Below are 22,777 nucleotides of genomic sequence, written 5' to 3' on the forward strand. Positions count from 1 at the left end.
TTACTCTGTGTAATTATGACTCTGCAGTTTCTTTCATAATGACAGAAAACATCTGCTGCCAGCTACAAAATGTTTTAACACTTTTACGCCACTGCAAAGATGATGGGGTATCCACTTGCTTAAATACTTAAATAATTAGATCTGGTTTGCAGTGCAGCTTGTATGTTATGTCCTCACCTTTGTTATAATATAGCCATTAAAATGTGTAGAAGTATGTGTTCAGTTCACATGCGGGTGGAGAAGTGAATCAACAGAAACCATTAGAAAAATTCTGATGGTTTCCAGTTGGGAGAAACAATTCAAATAATCATGACCCATTAGAGGTTTCACATTATCACAGGCTGTATTGTGTTTGCTTTGATGGTTTCCATTATTTCAACTACATACAAAAGATGCAGTCCTTTCTACGCAGTGGGAATGGGTGAGGAGGATCCCAAATAATGGACTTTGATCCAAACACAGTTACGGCATCCTTGAGCAATTTAATTAATTTAATTTCACTAGCTGGGACTACATCCTCACTTGGCAGCATTTCCTGTAGATAATATATTGTGAATTAAGGCTGCAGTGTAGTAATGGCTTCAGAGAAGACTTGACTGGGCAGAAGCCTATGGGCTAATGAAAGGTGAATGAACGGAAAAGGGGAGGGACACAAAAAAAGAGAACAAACATTGTAGAGCAGGAGGGTCGTAGACAGAGAACCAGAAGGGGGGTGTATGAGGGGTGGTCCAGATAAGTTGTCTCCAATTATCGATATATAGAGATTTCTTTTAATAGAAAACACAACAGTTTTCTATTTTTTTTTAAGTTAAAATATTATTTTAAAGTAACACCAAGCGTGAACAAAGTAAGAAACTAGGAGACAGTTTCTGTGATTCGTTAGATTCACCCTTTATTAAAGTGACTACTGAAGCAGGAACATAAAGGTTTTCTTTATCATGTCTGTCTGTCACTCACAGGAGAGACATTAAAGTAGTAGGTCTGATGTGAGCTACAAGATGAGCTCTGTAAAAATACGTTTTTTTTTAAAGCTGTGACTGAAATGTGCACAGAAAAATAAGAAAAAAGCTTTATGGGAAAAATAACAATGAGTCAGTGAAATTCAGAGAACTGTGATTTGTGAGGGGTTTTTTCACTCAATATCCTGAAGGAAAAGGCTTTTTTAATAAGGGGGGGTCTGTGCTTCACTCTCCTGTGAGGTGCAGGGTGCAGTGGCCTATGTGGAATGCCCTGTAGGGGGTATTTTTTTTTACAGTTAAGCCAAATGATTAGACCCCTTGAGAACCCCACTTATCACAGTCCCAAGTTATGACAGAACTATTTCTAAACCATCTGATATTTGCATAAGGTGAGCTGAAGCGGTTGAGCTTTCATCTTTCGCTCTGATCAGTCTGATTCTACTTTGGCGTGTTTGTATGAACCGCCCAGGGAAGCTGAGCTGCAAGGATTTGGCCTCCCTTGTTCCGGGGCTCGTTTATGACATCCACGCCAGGGTTTAAAGCAGCCTCCAGGCCAGCCTTTTGCTGCCTGTTTGCGGTGATTTGGGATTTGTGGAATGGGAAGTGCAGAGCTCCGGGACAGGATGTGGAGTCACTGCAGGATCGTACAGCCCCCCTATTCTTGACAGAGCTGGCGTGCGTCTGCATGAGCACCTCGTCTCTGCAGAAGATACACTGTAGAACCGGATCGCTTTGTGGCCTCTGGAAACCTCAGTGTTCCCGAGCCCTCTACTTAAGAGTAAATCTAAACCCAGGTACGTCGATTTACGCGACTTCTACGCATCTTTTGCTTCGCACCAACTCACAGAAACAGTTAGTCCCGCATTTGTTTTTATCGCCTTCTTTTAGCTGTTCTCGCAAAGAGTTTCGGGATAATACAGATGCTGCCAAAACTTATCTTCTCAGTTAAATTAGACACATTTCAGTGTGATCTGTGATGTAAGTCTCTTTTGTTCAGTGCAGACAGCCTCGGGGGTTAACTTAATAACAGAGTGCTCTTTCCCCCCCTCGTGCTGTTGTTTTGCCTGCCCGGACATGCACTGTGTGTCTGTGTGCCTCTGTGTTTTCAATAGGTGAGCACCTTTACAGTAACTATGAAATGCTCTGTGTCATTTTATCTATTTTTAAACTCTGGTTTATTGATGGCTGAGTAACCTCATCTTCTCCTCTTCCTCTCCACACAGATTCAGGTGATGGCTCACCTCTGGACTCTCCTGTCAGCAGGCCTGCTGCTGATGTCCGTGGCTGAACCTCTGAGCAGCCCTCAGGAAAATGACAACAAGTTAGTGAAACACACAGTGTTCACTAAGAGCCAGGCAAGTGGTTTAGGAAGGCTTCTTACATGTATGTTAGTCTGACAGCATCAGACTATAAATAAATCTCAGTTTGTTGCCTTTTCCTGCTGCAGACCCAGGTGAACGAGAGTGCACTCAGAAATGTCAGTGAACCAACACCAAGCCACACACCTACAACCTGTGAGTTTTTTGGGGTTTTTTTGGTCATTTTGTCTTTTGTTGTGTTTATTTTTTCTCTCTTTTGTTGTGCTGTGTCTTACATTTCAGCATTTCCTTTCAGCAGCTCCCTCTTTTTCTTTGCATTAGCAGCTCCTTTGACCACCACAACTTCCCCAAACTCTAGCCTTGCTCCACAGTGTCCAGGAAACCAGCTGATGCATGAGAGCAGCAATGTCTGCATCTGTCCATCCATCATGGTAAAGGATGGTGACAACTGTACTTGCCCCAAGGGCTTCACCTTGGAAGGAGCAGCTGAGTGTAAAGGTAAGAAGTGATCAAAACTGGGAAAGTGCTTTTTGTAGAATTGTAAAATCACAAAAAAAATAAAAATGCTTTTGACATCTTTGAGTTTTTAACATTTACAGCAATGCAACACAACATAGAGGTACGCTACGTTACATGAGCCCAGTGAACAAAATTGCACGCAGGCTCATTAAACCTCTCTTGGAAAATATTAATGTGTATTAGTATCACGGTTGTGTTTAAACTTTTAACTGTACTGCGCAAATTTTCAGAAGCAAGCATGAGTGATGAGAAACAAGCTACCAGCTGATCTAACTGCATTATAATTTATTTACAAAACTTTAGCATTTAATATTTCAGAGCTGTGTTATATATTATTCATATATTTTTGTCAGCTTGACATCACCATGTAAAACTGCAGGTGTCTGAGTTAGATTAAGCGTATTATCTCTGTTGGACAGATGTTGATGAGTGCGAAGGAGAGAGACCAGGACCATGTGACCTCCATGCCAGCTGCATTAATAACCCCGGCTCTTACTCGTGTAGCTGTCTCCGTGGTTACCTGATGGGTTCTGACGGGTGCCAGGGTTCGTCAACCTCTGTGTGTGTTTTTCTATTTGTGTGTGTGTGTTTGTGGGGGGAAAAGAAATGTCCGATGCAGGTTTTCAGAAATTTTTCACAGCGCCTCTTTAGTATGATCATAATTTACGTGTTTCTTATGGGTCTTGCAGATGTTGATGAGTGTGCTTTGGCCGCTGTGACAGGCCTGCAGGCCTGTCAAGGCGAGGCTGAGTGCAAAAACACACCTGGCTCCTTCACCTGTTCGTGCCATGAGGGATATGTAATGGCTACAAATGGGCGAGGCTGTGTAGGTGAGGTTAATGTTGAAGTCTGGTGTGCGTTTTGATAAAATATGCATGTACATCCAAATGTATATCAGCATAAAATACAGGCTGACACGCTACATCATAACCCGGGATGACTTAAATGTTTGCATCTGTTAAACTTGGCCATTTATCTTATAATTTATTGGTGTTACTCCTCTGTAGATGTGGATGAGTGCAGCTTTGAGGAGCTGTGTCGCCGCGAGCTGGGAAATGTGTGCGTTAACACTCCTGGCAGCTTTTCATGCCAGTGCCAGCTGGGCTTCAGAGCAGAGACTGCTGCCTGTGTCGGTAAATCATTAAACATCACCACGACTGAAAAAGGCCGATGTCCAGATTTGATCTGGTGTTTTGAATTTTTAACATACTTCATTTGAGTTTCTGCAAAGTAAGAACTTTGTCTGACAGAGAGAAATGCTTTGCAGCAAGATACAGCTTCAATCTGCTGCTTTGCCTGCTTATATATGCTCCTGTCCCTCTTTCACCCTCACGTTAAAGGCTGATTTCCTCTTTTGTTCTGTAAAGAAAAAAAAAGAAGTCTGTTCACTTTCTTTTCGACTTCTTTGCGCCCCTGGTCCTCCAGCACATCCTGTGTACCCAGGTTACTCTGTGTGCCAAGGCATGATGTGCTTTCTGTGCCTGCTTTTCATGGCTTAAATTTTCATAGTAACATCTGCGCTGTGCTTGATTATGTACTATGATTTTACCACTACTGTCAGAAAGTAGCAATGTTAAATGGACTAAAGGGGAATTAAAAGAAGAAAAAGAAAAAAAATCTATTACCACAGCTTCCCAAAGTGGTTCAGTGACAGTTATTTAAAACAAGGTTGTTGACATGAAAATGACTTCGTACCTTTATTGCTTGCCAGTAAATTAAGGGAGTGCTTTGCAGGAATTAAATTTCCTTTTCTCTAGATGAAATAATTTTTAATTGCAAATTGCGTCAACAATGCATAGAAGAAGAAGTCATATGTTGTATCCATGTCACTAAACTATTCTGTCCTTTTGTCTCTGTCCCAGATGTGGATGAATGTATAGAGAGTCCCGTGGCGTGTGATGGACGGAGCGTATGTGAGAACACGCTTGGGAGCTACGAGTGTGTTTGTCGACCGGGTTACCGGGGAAACGGCACACACTGTGAAGGTAAGCAATTAGTGCTGACGTCCCTCCGTGGAAAACTCTGTTTCCTGTGGACGGGGTCAGCTTCCTTGTGTGCGCGTGTTTTAATGCTTGCTGTTATCCCTTCCATTAAAATTATCCCAAGTGGTAGTACAAGCTTCACTGAATAGAAATGAACCGGCTCTCTGTCTGTCTTCAGATGAGAATGAGTGTGTATCTGGTGGTCACACGTGTGACGCCAACGCTCGGTGCGGTAACATCATCGGGTCGTATTTCTGTCAGTGTTACCAGGGCTTCAACGGCGATGGACACTCTTGTTTTGGTGGGTAAGGGGTGGGTGTGTGTGTTTGTTGTTACCCACTTGTATCATGTAAGCATTACTTTCTCTGTATGAGCATTACATGTGCTTGTTTACAGACATTGATGAGTGTGTTGTGAACAATGGTCGCTGTGAACACAACTGCACCAATGAGCCAGGAAGCTACAGCTGCCAGTGTGCCTCGGGTTACCAGCTGGACCCGGACAGACACAGCTGCACAGGTAAAAGGCAGGCTGTAGTAGGATGTTATTAAAGTAGGCATGAGTAAGCATGACTTTTTCTTATGTTACTTTAAAAAAAAAAAAGTTTGACTTTTTAGAAAATAGGCTTCTTAATTCTTGCTGTGGGTTAACAGTTGTACAACTTTTATTATTGTGAAATGTGTTCTATAAATAATCAGAATCAACTCGTTTGTGGATCTACTGAAAAAGTAAGCACACCCTTAATGTAAATACTGGCCAATTCCTGAGATGTTACTCCGTAATGCACAGTGCCACATTTGGTAAAGATCAAACACACCATGTGTGCAAATGGCTAATACAAACTGTCAAGCACCATGGTGGATGGTGCTTGACAGTTGGTATACGTGAGTTGATGATTTAGGCTTGTTTTGCAGCCGCAGGACCTGAGTCGACCTCACAGCTAAAGCTTGGCTCAAATTAGGTCATGAAACAGGGCAATGATTCCAAGCAGAACAGCAAACCTACAACAATGGAGAGAAAAGGAGAGAATCGAGGTGCTGAAATGAAGTTATTGCTGCTAACAGCGGTTCTACAAGCTGCTGAATAATGGGGTTTGCTTACTTTTTCATTTGACTGCATAGTCTTGTGAAAATTTTATTTGTCACATGATTGTGTCTACCTGTTCCCCTCTGCTTATTCTCTAAAGCTCCATATAATCCAAGTATTGGGTATATTGTTTGCATTAACTCTAAAATGTGGGCTTTGCTACTGTCAGAGGAGTTTATTTGTTATTGTGACCAAATGTAGTCCAGGACAAAATTCAGAAATTTAGGATGACCTCTGATGATGATGATGATGATATAACACCGTCCAAACCAAACAGATTAAGTGAACAAACGGGAATGGCAGCAGAAGCATGCAAAAAAATAGATCGGGAACTACAGCTATGGATCAAGACCTCTGTTATTACTATTATTGTTATTATTGTACAGTCTGTATATGTCAAATCTGATGTCATACACATTTTTATTAGATCCTTGCATCATATTTTTGCTTGCAGTAAATGTATGAAATTGCTAAAGTGTCACAGTGCATGGCTGTGAGACCTTTAAACTGCCTTTATTATTGATGAGTGAAGTAAAACAAACTGCAGTCTAAAATGTGCTGCACCACCCACCATAACAGCCAATCAGATGGGCAGTACAGTAGTTAAAATGTAACCGTCCTCTTCATTTTAATTAGTTACACACAGTAACCATTAAATTGAAACCTAAACACAGTTGCTGTATTTCCTAGGGACGAGGTTCTAAGGTCAAGTCATAGTGCGGCTAGTCAACAGAGGGCAGCAGAGATCATCTCTGTGGGCTTCTGCATCATTCTCAAAAGACATAGCCATTGTTGCTCTCTCCATTCAGTCACTCTGCACTTAGCTGGTATTCCAGGTTTGTGCAATTTTGTGCTAATAGAATTTCAGATGTTTATTTCAAGTCTAAATGAGTCCTTGTGCTGAATCTATTTCATGTTTTGCCATGGCGCAAGAGTAATCTAAATGTTGCTGATCTCTCCAGATGTGGATGAGTGTGTGGGACTAAATGGGACTTGCGAGCACATTTGCATCAATACTCAGGGCTCTTTCCACTGCTCCTGCAGACCCGGCTACCAGCTGCATATTGATGGCCACACCTGCGTGGGTCAGTCCCTCTTAAACACTCACTGCTGTTTACCCAATCATTTTCGGTCATTTAAACATGCCAAGCATCAGTAGTAATCTGCCATGAATATGTCTTATCTCTTGCTAATTATTTTGGTGCATGTGATTCTGGTTTTTCTTGTGCATATTTTCTGTGCAGACACTCTGGAAGTAGTTGTCCTGAGGGCACATTTTGGAAAATTAGTGAGATGAGAAAGCCAGACTGTGAGGAATCTGTTGCATGCATAAGAGAGAGCTGTCCAAACATGATGTTTATGATCTGTGTGTTTCTGTGTGTGGGTTTGTGTACATAGACATCGATGAATGTAAACTCCAGAATGGCTGCTGTTCCCACACCTGCACTAATTCTCCAGGGGGACATACTTGCCATTGCCCCCCTCCTCTGCTGTTAGACATAGACAACCTAAACTGCAGGAGTAAGTTTGATTACAGAGTTGACATTACAGTCTTTTGTGTACAAAAATATATAATTATTAAAAAAAACAAAAACAGAAGGTAGGCACTTCTTTCAAATCTGAATAAAAAAATCTTATTAAGAACTCTTGTCCTGGTGTTTTAACACAGATTTTTCATCAAGATCAAATCTTTTAATGTGACATGACACAGCTAAATATGTTTTTTCCTTCTGATCAGCAGTCAAAACATTGCTTCTTCTATCAAAAAGAAGAAGCATAGCACCAAATTTCCCATTTTAAAAGCTGAAATAGCAAGTTCACGCAGTCTTCTTTATTGTTCAGTATTTCTGTGTACCAAGCTAAAAATTATTATTATTTTTTTTTTTTACCCAAAAAGATGCTACATCCTGTAAGCTGAGAAATGGTGGTTGTGACCATATGTGCACTGTAAGGGCTGAGGGCCACGTTCAGTGCAGCTGTCAAGCTGGCTGGCAATTGGACGAAGACGCGAGGAGCTGTGTGGGTGAGAGTTCATGTTCACTGCCAGCACTTTATTATTAGCTGAATCACATGGCGTTACTATCAGCAAACGCACTCTCGAAAGCACCAATTTGTTGCGATCTGGTTTGTGTGCACATTCCTCTGCGCCATATCCTTCTGGGTAATAAGAAAATGATGTCATTCACATAGATTACAATTTCAAGTTACTTTTCTCAAAATCTCGAGTTTATAAGTCAAAATTTTGAGAAAGATTTTGAGTTATGGAAACAGGCTTCCATAGTTATGAGATCGTATCGGTGCAACAAGCCCTGATATCCTTTTTCATATAACGCCTAATATCAAAATAATAATTAAAATGACTTTACCATCTCTTGAATCCAGCAGAAATACACTCACCAGCCACTTTATTGGGTACACCTCTTTAACTGCCCATTAATGCAAATATCTAAGTGCTTCTAGGCATGTAGACCAAAGACTGTATAAGACATTTTTTACATTCACGGATGCAGATGTGGTCAAGACAACCTGCTAAAGTTCAAACTGAGCATCAGAATGAGGATGAAAGGTGATTTAAATTACTTTGAACATGGCATGGTTGTTGGTGCCAGACAGACTTGTCTGAGGGTTTCTTAAGCACATCCATCGCTGGGGTTTGCAGAGAAAGGTCTGAAAAAGAGAAAGAGGGTGACAGTTCTCTTGGCAGTAAAAATGCCACGTTGATAACAAAGGTCAGAGGAGAATGGCCAGACGGCTTTAAACTAATTGAAAGACACCAGTAACTGAAATAACCACTTGTTACAAACAAAGTATGCAGACGAGCATCTTTGAACAAACAACGTGTAACCTTGAAGCAGATGGGCTACGACAGCAGGGCATCACTCTGCCACTCCTGTCAGCTGACAACAGGAAACCGAAGCTAGAATTCCCACAGACCACCCGTCTGATAAATCTTGATTTCTGCTGTGAGTAATTTAGCATAAACAAGAGGAAAGCATGGATCCATCCTTGTATCAGTAATTGAGGCTGGTGACGGTGCAGTGGTGTAGAAGATGTTTCCTTGGCACATTTTGAACCCCTTAGTATTAGCTGAGCATTGTTTTGTATACCTGAGTATTTTTTCATGTCCATCCCGTTCTGACTACAGGCTTACCATGTTCCGATGGCTGCTTCTCATAGGATGATGCGCTATGTGAGAAAGCTCAGATTATGTCATGATACATAATCATAATGAATAGAGCACCTTTGGGATGTCGTGGAATAGGCCCTTCACATCAAGGATGTGCAGCGGATAATTCTTCAGCAACTGTGCAATGCAGTCATGCCAGTTGAGACCCAAAATCTCTGAGGAATGTTTTCAGCACCTTGTTGAATCTGTGCTTTGAAGAATTAAGGCAAAACCCAGTACTAGCAAAAGTGGCTGATGACTGTAGATTATCCAGACAGCAATTTTGAAAAGGCTAAAGAGCCAGAGAGGCTTTCAGAGATTAGATCGGCTTCTCATTTGCGTTGCATTCACCATGTGATTTCTTTTCATGAAGCTATTCATAAAAAAGGAAATTTGATAGTTTGATAGTCTGTTATGGACTAACGACTCCCTTGAATGAATACAGAGGCGGGCATGCCTTGTCACTTAGCCAACCATAAATTAAGCAACTGTCACGTAGGTTTAATGTTTAATTGCCCTCCTTCTGTCTTCTGTCATGAGATGTGAACGAGTGTGAGGACTTCACTAATGGAGGCTGCGAGCAGCTGTGTGTGAATCATCCTGGTGGGTTTAACTGCACCTGCAAGGAGGGCTATATAGTTAGAAAAGATGACCCCACCAAGTGCCAGCGTGAGTCAAACATAATCTTATGTAGTGTTAAGGACTTTTTAAAAATCTAAAAATAGATTTATTTCAATTCCTTCACTTATCTTTATTAGCATCTCTGCCTTTCCAGCTGTGTGCGACCCCCCTTGTCAGAACTATGGAGTGTGTGTTGCCCCGAACATTTGCGACTGTCCTCCAGGCTATCCTGGAGTGGGCTGCTCAGGTACAATAAACGTTGCACATAATATATATATAATTAAAATGTTTTTTCACAGGAATATTAAAGTTAATTTGTGTCTCTTTTTTTGTGCACTTTTCGGTGTCCTTTGAGGTTAGTATAAGGTTTTAATGCAAAGAGGAGTATTATAGCCCTTTTCGTTGCATGTTTCAGCCATGTGCTCCCCTCCCTGCGCTCATGGAGGTACCTGTATGCGCTGGAACGAGTGTTTGTGTCTTCGCGGCTGGACAGGAGCAGGCTGCCACACAGGTACACTGCCTTTGGGGATCAGAGGGACAGGTGTTACATCAAATAAATAGAGTGGACAGTGTTTAGAAGCACTGTTTACATCAATGTGTTGCCCAGAAAATGCTTTTATAAGATGTTCTGCACTCACCTAAGACAAAGAGGCACTGGTACATATATCCATGCATGTATAAATGCATGTGCACAGGTTACGTGTGTGTCACAATGCCATTTTCTTCTGGATTCGACATCTGATTGTTAGCTTTGACTTTTCTTCGTGTCTCTTCTCAGCTGTGTGTGAGTTTCCTTGTGCCAACGGTGGTCGCTGTGTGGGACCTGACACCTGCCAGTGTCCCTCCGACTACACTGGCCCCCAGTGCCTCTTGCGTGAGTAATGTAATACAATAAATTATCCCAGGTGTGTAGGCACCACCGAGATCTACCCATCCACCTGCCTCCAAACAGTTTCTGGTAAAATATGGGCTATAGGATGGCAGAAAAACAAAAAAAGCATGAAGACATTTTTCTGCACAGACTGCGTGTTACTATATTATTTTGCATTTTGTAGCCCTTTGCACTCCTGCCTGTCAAAATGGGGGAAGATGTGTGGACGTCAACAAATGCACATGTGTTGGTGGATGGCAAGGAGCTCGATGCCAGATAGGTGAGATCAGTCATTCTCTGTTACTGTATCTCTGTGTAGCTTTTCCTGCATAATTAAAATATATTCAGACTAAAATATGATCAAACCATGTTTACACAGTAAGTTACAAATGATCATGGATGTAATTTTAACAACCACTTGTGTTTATTTAAAAAAAAACAGTAATATAAAGCTTCTCATGTCTTCGGATTACTTTCCTCTATGCAGTGAGTGGGATTTGCTTCTGTGCAGCTGGAGGCTTTAGTGTGATATTGGATGTGAAATTAGATGTTGACACCAGTGGATGCAGCATGGTTTCCCGTGGTTTCTTCTTCTCCCTGTTGCTTGCTGTTTGTTTCCATTGTTGCACTACTCTGCTGTTGTTGTTGTCGTTGACCAAATAAGATGAGATGTTTTTCATTCGATGTGCTTATGGGTGGAGAGAAGCAATCATGTGACGTATTTCTGGACTCTTTCTCTTATATTTGAAACCAGACACCGACAAATATGCAGCGTTTATTGTTCCATCCTGTTTTGTCACCTGGCATTTCAGAGCATATTCAGTAATTATTGAAAATCTTCACATTTTTCTTCTGTGTCAGTGGTGTAGAGCTAAGCCCTTCAATCATAACATGCGGCGGTGTCTGCCAGTGCATAGCTTCATAATCAACACGTTTCTAATGTCCAGACTTTCATCTGGAGCTTTTATTTCTCCAATCAGTAACAGTGTTTTTAAGTGGGAAAATGTCATTACTGTCATGGTCTCTGTGTCTACCCGGCCAGCCCTGCAAGGCTACATGTGTTTTGGTTTTGCTCACTGAGAGCTTCTGCTTTTGGCCCGCGCACCTGCTTCTAATCATGCACCGGTGATTCACCATTAGGGCTGGGTATCGTCACTGATTTCTAGAATTGATTCGATTCCGATTCACAAGGTCTCGAATCGATTCGATCCACAATTCGATTCAATTTGATTTGATTCGGGGAAATTTTGCCTCAGACAGTCAGAAATATAATAATTCAGATCATGCATCAGTACATTTCCAGATTTTTATATCTATAAAAAGAAAGCTGACATTTGTGAGACTTTATCAAAGGTGTGAGCATCACAGCAGATGCCTTTGTGTCAAAGTAGCTGAGGATAAAACACATAAAAATAAATATAAAAATATTCTGCAGTAGATCAAAAACGAAAGAAAACCATTAATCAACATATGAACATTACCTGATGCTGCTGAAGTGAAGCAGAGCAAAGTTACAGAGGTTTTAGAGACACAGCTGAGCGTTTCGCAATTTTGCATGAGTTTAAATTTGTTCAGTATTGAACAGCAGAAATGAGGCTTTGTTTTCGGAAGTTGGTAAAAGGAAAAAAACAGCGGCCGACAGCCTGTAAACAACGGTAGACTTGTGCGAATAATGCAGGAAAAAGATTTGCATGAAGTGTGATTTTTATCGTGGTGGAAGCAAAACAGCAAAAGTCAGAGTGAATTCATGACGATGTTTATGTGAAGCATAGTTTGGATCTTCTTTTGCTGCTGGTTCAGTCAATATTGTTTCAAGAGAAATAAAAACCTGCAGCTTCAGAATCAGCACAAAAAGGACGTAAACACAAAGCGCAGACCACTTCTGTGGAAACACCGTCCAGCCTTTTGTTCTTACACTGTTGTTGATAAATGTATGTTCTGCTCATTGTGTAATTTATAACTGCCCAAATCCTCTAAATAATCTATGCTCCATGTTTAATAAGAAGACTCAATGTGTTTGGATTTATGCATTCTTTTTTCTGTCTTGATCAGAGCCTGTTGTGTGCCAGAAACCTTGCATAAATGGTGGCGTGTGTGTGGGCCTCAACCGGTGCCGCTGTACCAAAGCTTTCACTGGAGAGCTCTGTGAACAAGGTTAGTCCATGAGTGTGGAAGAATGTGTACATATACAGTATGTGTACAAAGGATCATGCTGTGTGCTGTGTCTGCAGCGGTGACTACACCCTGTGTGCCACCCTGTCAACATGGAGGCACATGCAGCCCTCACAACACTTGTACCTGTCCCGAGGGCACTGCAGGCCTGCGCTGTGAGAGACTGTGAGTATCAGTAACTTCTACAGCATCCATACATAACATATCTCACAGAGTGAAGTGCTTTAATTTACATGCTCCCACTGGCACAGATTATAAAGAACAACAAAATAAACTACCACAGCTATGCAGATGACACACAAATATATATCACAATGTCACCAGGAGACCGAGGCCCTGTACAGGCTCTTGGTAAATGCATTGAGAAAATTAATGACTGGTTGTGCCAAAATTTTCTCCAGCTAAACAAAACTGAGGTAATAGTCTTTGGCGCCAAAGAAAAACGATTACAGGTCACCAGAGAACTTCAATCTATACATCTAAAAACCACAAACCAGGCGAGAAATTTGGGTGTAGTGATGGATGCAGACCTAAACTTAGAAAAACACATTAAGACAATAACAAAGTCAGCTTACTATCACCTCAAGAATATATCAAGGATCAAAGATCTGATTTCTCAACAGGACCTGGAAAAACTAGTCCATGCATTCATCTTTAGTAGGCTTGATTACTGTAACAGCATCTTTACAGGTCTACCTAAAAAATCAGTCAGACAACTACAGCTCATTCAGAACTCTGCTGCTCGAGTCCTCACTAAGACCAAAAAAGTGGACCACATCAGTCCAGCTCTGAGGTCTTTACACTGGCTGCCTGTCCGTCAGAGGATAGACTTTAAAGTTCTGATGCTGGTCTATAAAGCTCTGAATGGTTTAGGACCAAAATACATCAGTGACCTCCTGACCCAGTATGAACCTTCCAGATCCCTCAGGTCATCTGGATCCGGTCTTTTATCAGTTCCCAGAGTCGGAACCAGACACGGAGAAGCTGCATTCAGCTTTTATGCTCCTTATATCTGGAACAAACTCCCAGAAAGCCTCAGATCAGCTGAAACACTCAGTTTATTTAAATCCAGGTTGAAGACTCACCTGTTCTCAGCTGCATTTGAATAAAGCACCAAATCCACACTTTTAAGCTTAAATTTCAAAACTTACATTTAACTACTGATTTTATCTACTGTTCTGATTTTATCTGTTTTGATTTTATATACTGTTTTGTTTGTTTGTTTGTTAATTAGTTTGTTTGTTTGTTTGATTGTTTTAATCAATTTTAAATCATGCTTTTATTTGTTTTTGTTTCTAATGTCTCTGTAAAGCACTTTGAATCACCTTGTTGTTGAGTTGTGCTGTACAAATAAACTTGCCTTGCCTTTAATGGGGTGATATGGTACTATTAGGTCTTTAGGTAAGATAAGGTCTGATTATTCAAGACCTTGTATTTTATGAGAAGGATTTTAAATTGAATTCTGGATTTAACAGGGAGCCAACAAAGAGAAACCATATGAGAGAAATTTGGTTCCTCTTCCTAGTCCCTGTCAGTACTCTTGCTACAGAATATTGTATCAACTGAAGGCTTTTCAGAGAGTTAATAAATCCATGGTCAGATGCAAGTCTACTGCAAGAAACACAGACACAAAAGTACAGCATTGAAGTCACTGCAGTTTCCCCACATATTCACAGCTAATTGTAACACCGGATAGAGAAGCTGCTATTTTGATTAACAACAGAATTAATTTCTCTCACAAAACTACAATCACAGAAAGACCCAGAAAGAAGATGTGTACTCATCAGCATTTATATTGAAAACATTCACCTCACAATTGGTTATTTAATTGACCCCAATAAACATGATTCCTCACTTAATCTACCCAGCACAAAACGGGGGCTGGGGGGCTGGGTCATCCTGTGCTGCTGGGCATGCGCCCTGGCGGCCTGGTTGTGCTGGCTAGTGTCCTTCCTGGTGTTTGGGTTTGTTTGCTGTCACGCAGATCCTCCAGTGTTATGGGGTCCTCTTCCAGCTTGTCTGTGCTATAACGTGATGCCACCAAATCACCTTCACACAAGCAATATTAAATGTCTCGGATTAACATTTCCCCCAAACTGTAAGCGCTGTTTAGCTTCAGTTAAAGTCTGTCATTCAAAGTGGTACAAGATCATTTACATTGTTGGTCAAACTTTCCTATTTTCCTTTACAAACAAAATATTAATCTTTCCTAAAATTAATTATTTTCAGTGGACCTAATTTGTCCAAACATAACCTGGTGCAAATTTCATAATTCGACATTATCAATATTCTTTTTGGAAAAACAAACCTCCCCATATAAAACTCAGCATTACAAAAAAAATCGAAATCTCATCGAGGATTTGAAATCCCCAAATTTGAGTTTTACTAGCTTGCAAATTAGCCCCAAAACATCAATCAGTGCCTTGAAGTAATTAAACAATAATAAACACAAAAAACCAACAGGACAAAACTAAAATCATATGCAAAAGAAAGTTTTCACAGGACTCTGTGAACACAGAAATAAAATAAAAAAAGTAGTAGCCTGGCCCTGTTAATCAAAGGCCTTTTGATTAACTGTTAATCAGCGTTACCAGCATTATTGTCTGGAGCATTCAGGCATGTGTTAACACATTGCCACAATCTTCCCAGGAGTTATAGAAATTCATACTGAGGTCAGTCTGTGCATTTCTCAGAGCTTTAATGGGTTGATACGGTACTATAAGGTCTTTAAATAAGATGGGGCCTGATTATTCAAGCCCTTAAAATTTATGAGAAGGATTTCTCACATGGAGAGAAATGTAACCCTCTTTATGTCTGTTTCTTCAAAAAGTACATGGCAGCACGGCTTAGGTTTGCAAAGTTGCATCTGAACAAACCAGAAAACCTTTGGAACAGTGTCCTTTTGACAGACGATTTCAAAATGGAAATATTTGGTGATAATGCACCACTTTTGACATAACAATCACAGTGTATCAGAACAAACACGTGATACTGTCAAGCACAGTGGTGGAGAGGTGACGATTTCACCATAAACTTCTCTGTGTACCAAAGTGTTCTTGGGTCAAATGTGAGGTCATCTGTTGTTCTCAAGTTTTTCAGGAACAGCACTTTACTGCAATACATGTCTTGTGCTTATTTGTGTCCTAGGACATGCCCAGTGGTCACTACAGTAGTGAGTATGGCTCGAGGGGTGAGGAAAGCATTTAGGGAAAGCTACGTTGACCGCTGTGGACCTTTCGGAGTTCAGCTTTGTACTAAATACAGGTAAGCTGTTTTTCCTCCTGGATTCTCCAACACTAATTCATGAAGTTTGTGTATCTGCAAATATACACATTCTGTATTTTTCATATGAAAGAAACTATACTGTGGTGGGGCTTGCTAATTTCTTGTTTTTGATTTATGTATGTTATGTTTTGTTTTACTTCATATGTTTATATGTTTCATATGTTGTTTGTTTAATTTAAGACAAAAAAAAAATTAAATGAATGAGAGGTAAAACTTGAGGGGGTAGGGACAAATAAGTAAATACTTCAGCCTACTCCTTTTCAAACAAATAATGGAATGATATTTTGTAATGATTGTGAAGGCACATGTTTGAAATGTTTGAAATAAAAATGAACTGAACTGAACTGAACTGAACTGAAGTATCTGGCAGCAGTTGCAGTTTTTCCTAATCACAACGTGGTTTAATTTCCTGTCAAAGAAATGAACTTTCAAGGACTTTACTGTCAGCTATTCTTTATGTAATTACTTTTGCACTTAACTGGATTAAATATGCTGTGAAAGTATTTTTAAAGCGTTTCCAATAACGCAATGAAAAGCGAGGCTTGACTGAGTTTAACATGTGCAAATGATTTAACATATGTTAAAGGTTGTGTTAATCCAGTTTGATTAGAATACAATATCACACAGTTGTGTGATTGTGGTTGTGTTTTCAGGATAAACCAGGCACGTGTATACCTGCAGGCCTACAGGGTGGGCTACAAAATCCAGTGTCCACAGGGGAAGAGCAGATAAGCAGCGCTGGATACAGTGAAAGTGGTTTGTCATAAGAAAATGTCATCCTCCAGACAATCTTTTGGTCAACACAGGAAGATAGAAACGGACTGATGTAACATCATATGTAAAGTGCTGAGGGTGTTGCAGCTTCTCTGGGAGAAGTCTTACCTGATTATCAGCCTCTGTGTTGAAATTAAATTACACTTCTGTCATAAAGAAGGTTTATAATGTCTGTGAAATCATGTCAGCGATTGAATAAAAATGAGTTCACATCAACAAATATTTGAAGATTTCAAGCACGTAGATGTTCGAACGGGACAGTTTTTCTGTAGTCATCTCAGAGTAGATCTCATGACAGCAGCAGTTTTATTGTAAGCCATGTTATCACTGTAGTACTGATAATCAACCTTTTATGAAATAAGCACAAGTTCAGTGTTTGAAATTCCTGTAAAACATTAATCAGCTTGAACGTATATTCAAACGAACCCAGTCACCTCCATGGATCGTCACTACTCAGATAGCTAACATCCAGCCAGTTTTTTTTGTTTTGAGCTCTACTCATGTTTTTTTTTATCTAGATTAACAATGATAGCAACATAAAAAATGCCTAAAGTGACAAATTCAAAATAAACTATTGCCTATATTACTGCTCCTTCTTTTGACAAAGGAAAGCATGTGTTTTATACTCCTAACTGATCAAAACTCCTAAAAAAATAATTAAATTAATGATTTTATTGGGATATTTGTGAAGTGTAGCAGAGGAGAGTGGAAAGTGCGGAGACGGCATAAACCCAGACGAGGAGTTCACCATTAACCTCTGTGTGTACCAAAGTATTTTAGAGTCAAATGTGAGGCTATCTGTCTGACAGATAAAGCTTGGCAGAAACTGGGTCATGCAACAGGACACTAATCTATAACAGAATGGCTATAAAAGGAAAGAATCAAGGTGTTGCAATGGCCTGGTCGATGTTAAGACCTGAACTTGACTGAATTGCGGGGGCAGGACAGATCTATGCATAAATGAATCCCTGCAAACTGAACTGAAGCAACACGGCTGGCCTCTGAGTGCTTTGACTGACAGCTGGGTCATCACAGACCCTCATGGTTGATTGCCACCTGCTAAGCTCGACCCTGCGAATATTGAACTGGACCTATCGACTGTGGTCTTGGTGCCTTTTAGTGTCTATTAGGGCAAGTAATAAGGCCTTCTGCAAGGAACAGCTCATCCAAGAAGTCTGTGCTCTATTCTGTTCCATGTAGATTCAGATTCAGTTTGCTAACAAAAGCAAGCTGAAGCTGCTTTAAATATGGTATGGCACTAAATATGGCACTAAATATGGTCAATGTTTGTGTGGGGGTTTTTTTAAATATATTTTTATATTTTTATATTTGATCAAATCTTACAAAAATCTTGCAAAAAAAAAAACAAACAAAAAAAGATTTGTTTTGAAAGTTTACATACAGATGCAAGTGATGATTATTGAAATATTCCATTAAAAGTAGTTAACATTTGACATTATCCACAAGAACTTTAACTGGATCGGCATTTGTGAGAGCATTTATGAATTTATCAAGGACTCTTTCTATGCAACAGAAAAGAATAGAATAGAATGCCTTTTATTGTCACTATACATACACATGTGCAATGAGATTCAGAGCAACTCCTACCCAGTACAGACATGTAGGGAAAAAAAAGAGGGGGGAAGGTGCACAGTTCTGCAGCACTATATAGACATCAACCGTTTCTGTGGCGCTATATACAAATATTAAAGAAATAAATAGGGTTATGTATTTACAGTGTGGGGTATTGCATGTGAATTAAATATTGCACAGTAATGATGGTAGTTTGCATAGTCTGTGTATAGAGGGAAGTCCTTGGGGGGTGAAACTGTTTTGTCAGTGCATGTGTGAGTTGAGGGCGGTTATTGCTTTAGGAAAGAAACTGTACTTGAGTCTGTCAGTGTTTCTCTTCAGCACTGTAGCCAGGCTGAAAAAAGTCAGAGCTCTGTTGAGCCAACCATCCCTTTAACGTTAGCTAGTAATGACTTCATGAACTTCACAAATAACATTTTAATCATTAGAGAAAAAATTACCAATAATGATCCCACAGATGTAATATTATCTACAGCTACTCTTAGTACCATTGATGTTAAGTTACTCTTTTTCTCCAATTGATCTTTCTGAGTTAACTTCAATAATTTCTTCCTCCAAACCATCAACGTGTCTTTTAGACCCCATTCCTACAAAACTGCTCAAAGAAGTCCTGCCATTAAGTAATGCTTCAATCTTAAATATGATCAACCTATCTCTAATAATCGGCTATGTACCACAGGCCTTCAAGCTGGCTGTAGTTAAACCTTTACTCAAAAAGCATCTCTAGACCCAGCAGTCTTAGCTAATTATAGGCCAATCTCCAACCTTCCTTTCATATCAAACATCCTTGAAAGAGTAGTTGTCAAACAGCTAACAGATCATCTGCAGAGGAATGGTTTATTTGAAGAGTTTCAGTCAGGTTTCAGAGCTCATCACAGCACAGAAACAGCTTTACTGAAGGTTACAAATGATCTTCTTATGGCCTCTGACAGTGGACTCATCTCTGTGCTTGTCCTGCTAGACCTCAGTGCAGCGTTTGATACTGTCGACCATAATATCCTATTAGAGCGATTAGAACATGCTGTAGGTATTACAGGTACTGTGCTGCAGTATCTATCTAATAGACTCCAGTTTGTGCATGTAAAGGTTTCTCTTCATTGGTTTCCTGTTAAATCCAGAATTGAATTCAAAATCCTGCTCCTCACATACAAGGTCTTAAATAATCAGGCCCCATCTTATCTTAATGACCTTGTAGTACCATATCACCCTATTAGAGCACTTCGTTCTCACACTGCAGGCCTACTTGTTGTTCCTAGAGTATTTAAAAGTAGAATGGGAGGCAGAGCCTTCAGTTTTCAGGCCCCTCTTCTGTGGAACCAGCTTCCAGTTTGGATTCGGGAGACAGACACTATCTCTACTTTCAAGATTAGGCTTCAAACTTTCCTTTTTGCTAAAGCATATAGTTAGGGCTGGACCAGGTGACCCTGAATCCTCCCTTAGTTATGCTGCAATAGACGTAGGCTGCCGGGGATTCCCATGATGCATTGAGTTTTTCCTTTCCAGTCACCTTTCTCACTCACTATGTGTTAATAGACCTCTCTGCACTGAATCATATCTGTTATTAATCTCTGTCTCTCTTCCACAGCATGTCTTTATCCTGTCTTCCTTCTCTCCCCAACCGGTCGCAGCAGATGGCCCCGCCCCTCCCTGAGCCTGGTTCTGCTGGAGGTTTCTTCCTGTTAAAAGGGAGTTTTTCCTTCCCACTGTCGCCAAAGTGCTTGCTCATAGGGGGTCATATGATTGTTGAGTTTTTTCTGTATCTACTATACAATATAAAGCACCTTGAGGCGACTTTTGTTGTGATTTGGCGCTATATAAATAAAATTGAATTGAATTAAATTGGAAGCAGGTTGAACAGGTCAAAATCAGGGTGGGAGCTGTCCTTGATGATATTTGTTGCTCTGCTGAGGCAGCGGGAGGTATAAATGTCCATCAGGAAGGGGAGAGAGCAGCCAAGGATCTTCTGAGCTGCCTTAACTACTCTCTGAAGTCTCACCCCGCTCTCTTGGTGCAACGTCCGCACCATGCTGTGATGCAGTATGTCAGCAGGCTCTCAATGGACAAGCAGTAGAACGTCAACTGCAGGTTGGGGTCCAGTTTGTGCTTCCTGGGGCCCCTCGGGAAGGACAGCTACTGCTGGACCTTCTTGACAACTGCTATGATGTTGTCAGCAGAGATGAGGATGTGGAGGAACTGGAAGTTGTGGACCCTCTCCACACACTCATCGTTGATGTACAGGGGGGCTAAGTCAGTGCTGTGCCTCCTGAAGTCAATGACAATCTTTTTGGTTTTCTTGGTGTTCAGTGCCAGGTTATTCTCAGAACACCAGACTGCCAACTTCAGGACTTCCTCTCTGTAGGCTGCCTCGTCTCCCTTTGAGATTAATTTTACTACTGTGGTGTCATCAGCAAACCTGATGATAAGGTTGTTGTTGTGGGTCCGACTGCAGTCATGGGTGTAGAGACAATACAGGAAGGGGCTCAACACATATCCCTGTGGGGAGCTGGTGCTCTGCATGCAAGTGGAGGAGAGATGGGGGCCAAGTCTTACAGTTATTTATCCAGGCACATGTGAGAGGGAGGGGGGCAAGAACGACCAGTTTGGTGATGAGGATATCCAGAATGATTGCATTGACAGCTGAGCTGTAATCCATAAAGAGTATTTGAATGTAGCTTTGTCGCTGCTCCAGGTGGATCATCACAAAGTGGAGAACTACGGCGATGGCGTCTTCTGTGGATCTGTTCACGTGGTATGTGGTATCTCCCCATGTTTGCGTGGGTTCTTTCAAGGTAGTGGGGATAGGTTAATTCTTGCCGCCCTAAGACAGCTGGGATAGGCTCCAGCTGTCTCTTTATCTTTGTCATTGCACAGTCATACATAGTACAATGAAATTAAAAAACTGTCCCACATTGGCACTACGTGCAACACAAAACACGACACAGTAACTTAACTTAGTAATAAAATGAAGAATACGTGTATGTGTATTGCACACTGTTATTATTTTACATTAATTATTATAAATATAAATATTATTATTGTTATTGTTGTTACCCCCCCCCCCCAAAAAAAAATCTTATTATAATAATAATCAAATGAAATTGCTTGTTAATTTACTTGTTGTTTTTCCTGCCATCACAAACTTAATCAACTGCCTGTAAATCCCTGCACTCAGAAGACTCCTGCTATTTTCATAAGTGATTTTCACCATTTTCATGAAGAGTGTGGTTTTATTTCATGCAGATGCGATTTTTACAGATTTTTACAGACAGTTTCATTAACTTTATAATTTGCTTTATAATAAGCAATTTCTTGATGCATGTAAATTATGGGTTAGTATTTCCATTCTAAGTAGAATAGATTATCTTTACCAAGTCAATAAACACAATTCATGATGTGAAACTGGAATTTAACATTACAAAAAAACAAAAAAGAATGGTGCATTTTCTCTTTTTTAGCACTTTAATTGGAACTTTAATACCTGATTTTCTTTTTAGATCAGGCCAGTCATCACCACTGTGCCATGTAGACTCATTTTGGTGAGTTTGATCATTTGGCTTAGTTCAGGACAGACTACCTCTTTCCAATCTGCTACACTGATATCTGGAATACCCATTCTCTCTGTTTAGAAGTTAAAATAGCAAGTTCTTAATATAATATGCAGTCATGAGCAACAGACTTGTGAAATCCTGGGAAATATCAGATCCAATCACAGAAAAAAGACTGAAACCATCGTGCAAATACAGTTACGCTAAATGAATACTGAGTTGGGAGAAACGTTTTGTTGCTCGTCCAAGTGACTTCTTCAGTCACTTGGATAAGTGACAAAACTGAAAATGCTTCTTCCAGATAAACAGAATCAACTTTTGGGATTACCTGGATGACTGAGGATGCATCAAGACACGAATACTGAGGTTCTACAGTAAAGCAGAGAAAACAAATTGTGTATGCAGGAGGCAATTTCAGTCTTTGTGGGATCACTTCTTGGAAGTTCCATAATTCCTAAATAAAATGACCTATAATATTTGAAAAATGGATCCTAAAAATATTTATTCCCATTTACAGCAGGAATTATAATTGGTTGTACGGTGTGACTAAAGTAGGATGAAGTGTAAAGTTGCAAAATATAATCATCAGACATATCGTGTATAGTTTCAAACACCATCTTATTACTTCAACTTAAAAGATCTGGCATAACCCATCTTTGTCAGGGTTTTCTTTCTATATGAGATCCTATTGTACATTAGGATCCACAGTCATGATTTTGGTGTGATGATCATGTAAAGAGGCTAGATGCTGTCATGCTGCTACAGCATCTGTTATTTCATAAGTGGACCATAATATCCTTACAGAAAATGGATCGATTAATGTTACTTGAAGGCTTTCTTTCCTCTCTCCACTGGTTTTGGCAAGAGTTTAAATTACCAGCTATC

At 40.3% G+C, this 22,777-nt stretch overlaps 1 protein-coding gene across 3 annotated transcripts; it reads left to right on the top strand.

The window, feature by feature from the left end:
• The first annotated feature begins 1,526 nt into the window (after positions 1-1,526).
• Positions 1,527-17,337, top strand: LOC308394599 (uncharacterized protein). Of its 3 annotated transcripts, XM_080878999.1 has the most exons (23): positions 1,528-1,753; positions 1,957-2,071; positions 2,183-2,314; positions 2,407-2,473; positions 2,600-2,776; positions 3,217-3,342; positions 3,487-3,627; positions 3,805-3,930; positions 4,660-4,782; positions 4,958-5,080; positions 5,176-5,298; positions 6,828-6,950; positions 7,264-7,386; positions 7,763-7,888; positions 9,572-9,700; positions 9,807-9,899; positions 10,068-10,163; positions 10,431-10,526; positions 10,708-10,803; positions 12,576-12,677; positions 12,755-12,860; positions 15,843-15,959; positions 16,634-17,337. In XM_080878999.1, the coding sequence occupies exons 3-23, from the start codon at positions 2,192-2,194 to the stop codon at positions 16,710-16,712; spliced, it is 2,415 nt and encodes an 804-aa protein (XP_080735125.1). In that variant the 5' UTR covers positions 1,528-1,753; positions 1,957-2,071; positions 2,183-2,191; the 3' UTR covers positions 16,713-17,337. The 3 variants fall into 3 exon arrangements, with proteins under 3 accessions (XP_080735124.1, XP_080735125.1, XP_080735126.1); XM_080878998.1 differs by lacking the exon at positions 1,957-2,071 and having other exon boundaries at positions 1,527-1,753; XM_080879000.1 differs by lacking the exon at positions 1,957-2,071 and having other exon boundaries at positions 1,529-1,753; positions 2,603-2,776.
• The last annotated feature ends 5,440 nt before the right edge of the window (positions 17,338-22,777 follow it).

This window comes from Rhamphochromis sp. 'chilingali' (assembly GCF_963969265.1).
Source record: "Rhamphochromis sp. 'chilingali' genome assembly, chromosome: 3".
In the NCBI taxonomy this organism is placed as follows: Eukaryota; Metazoa; Chordata; class Actinopteri; order Cichliformes; family Cichlidae; genus Rhamphochromis; species Rhamphochromis sp. 'chilingali'.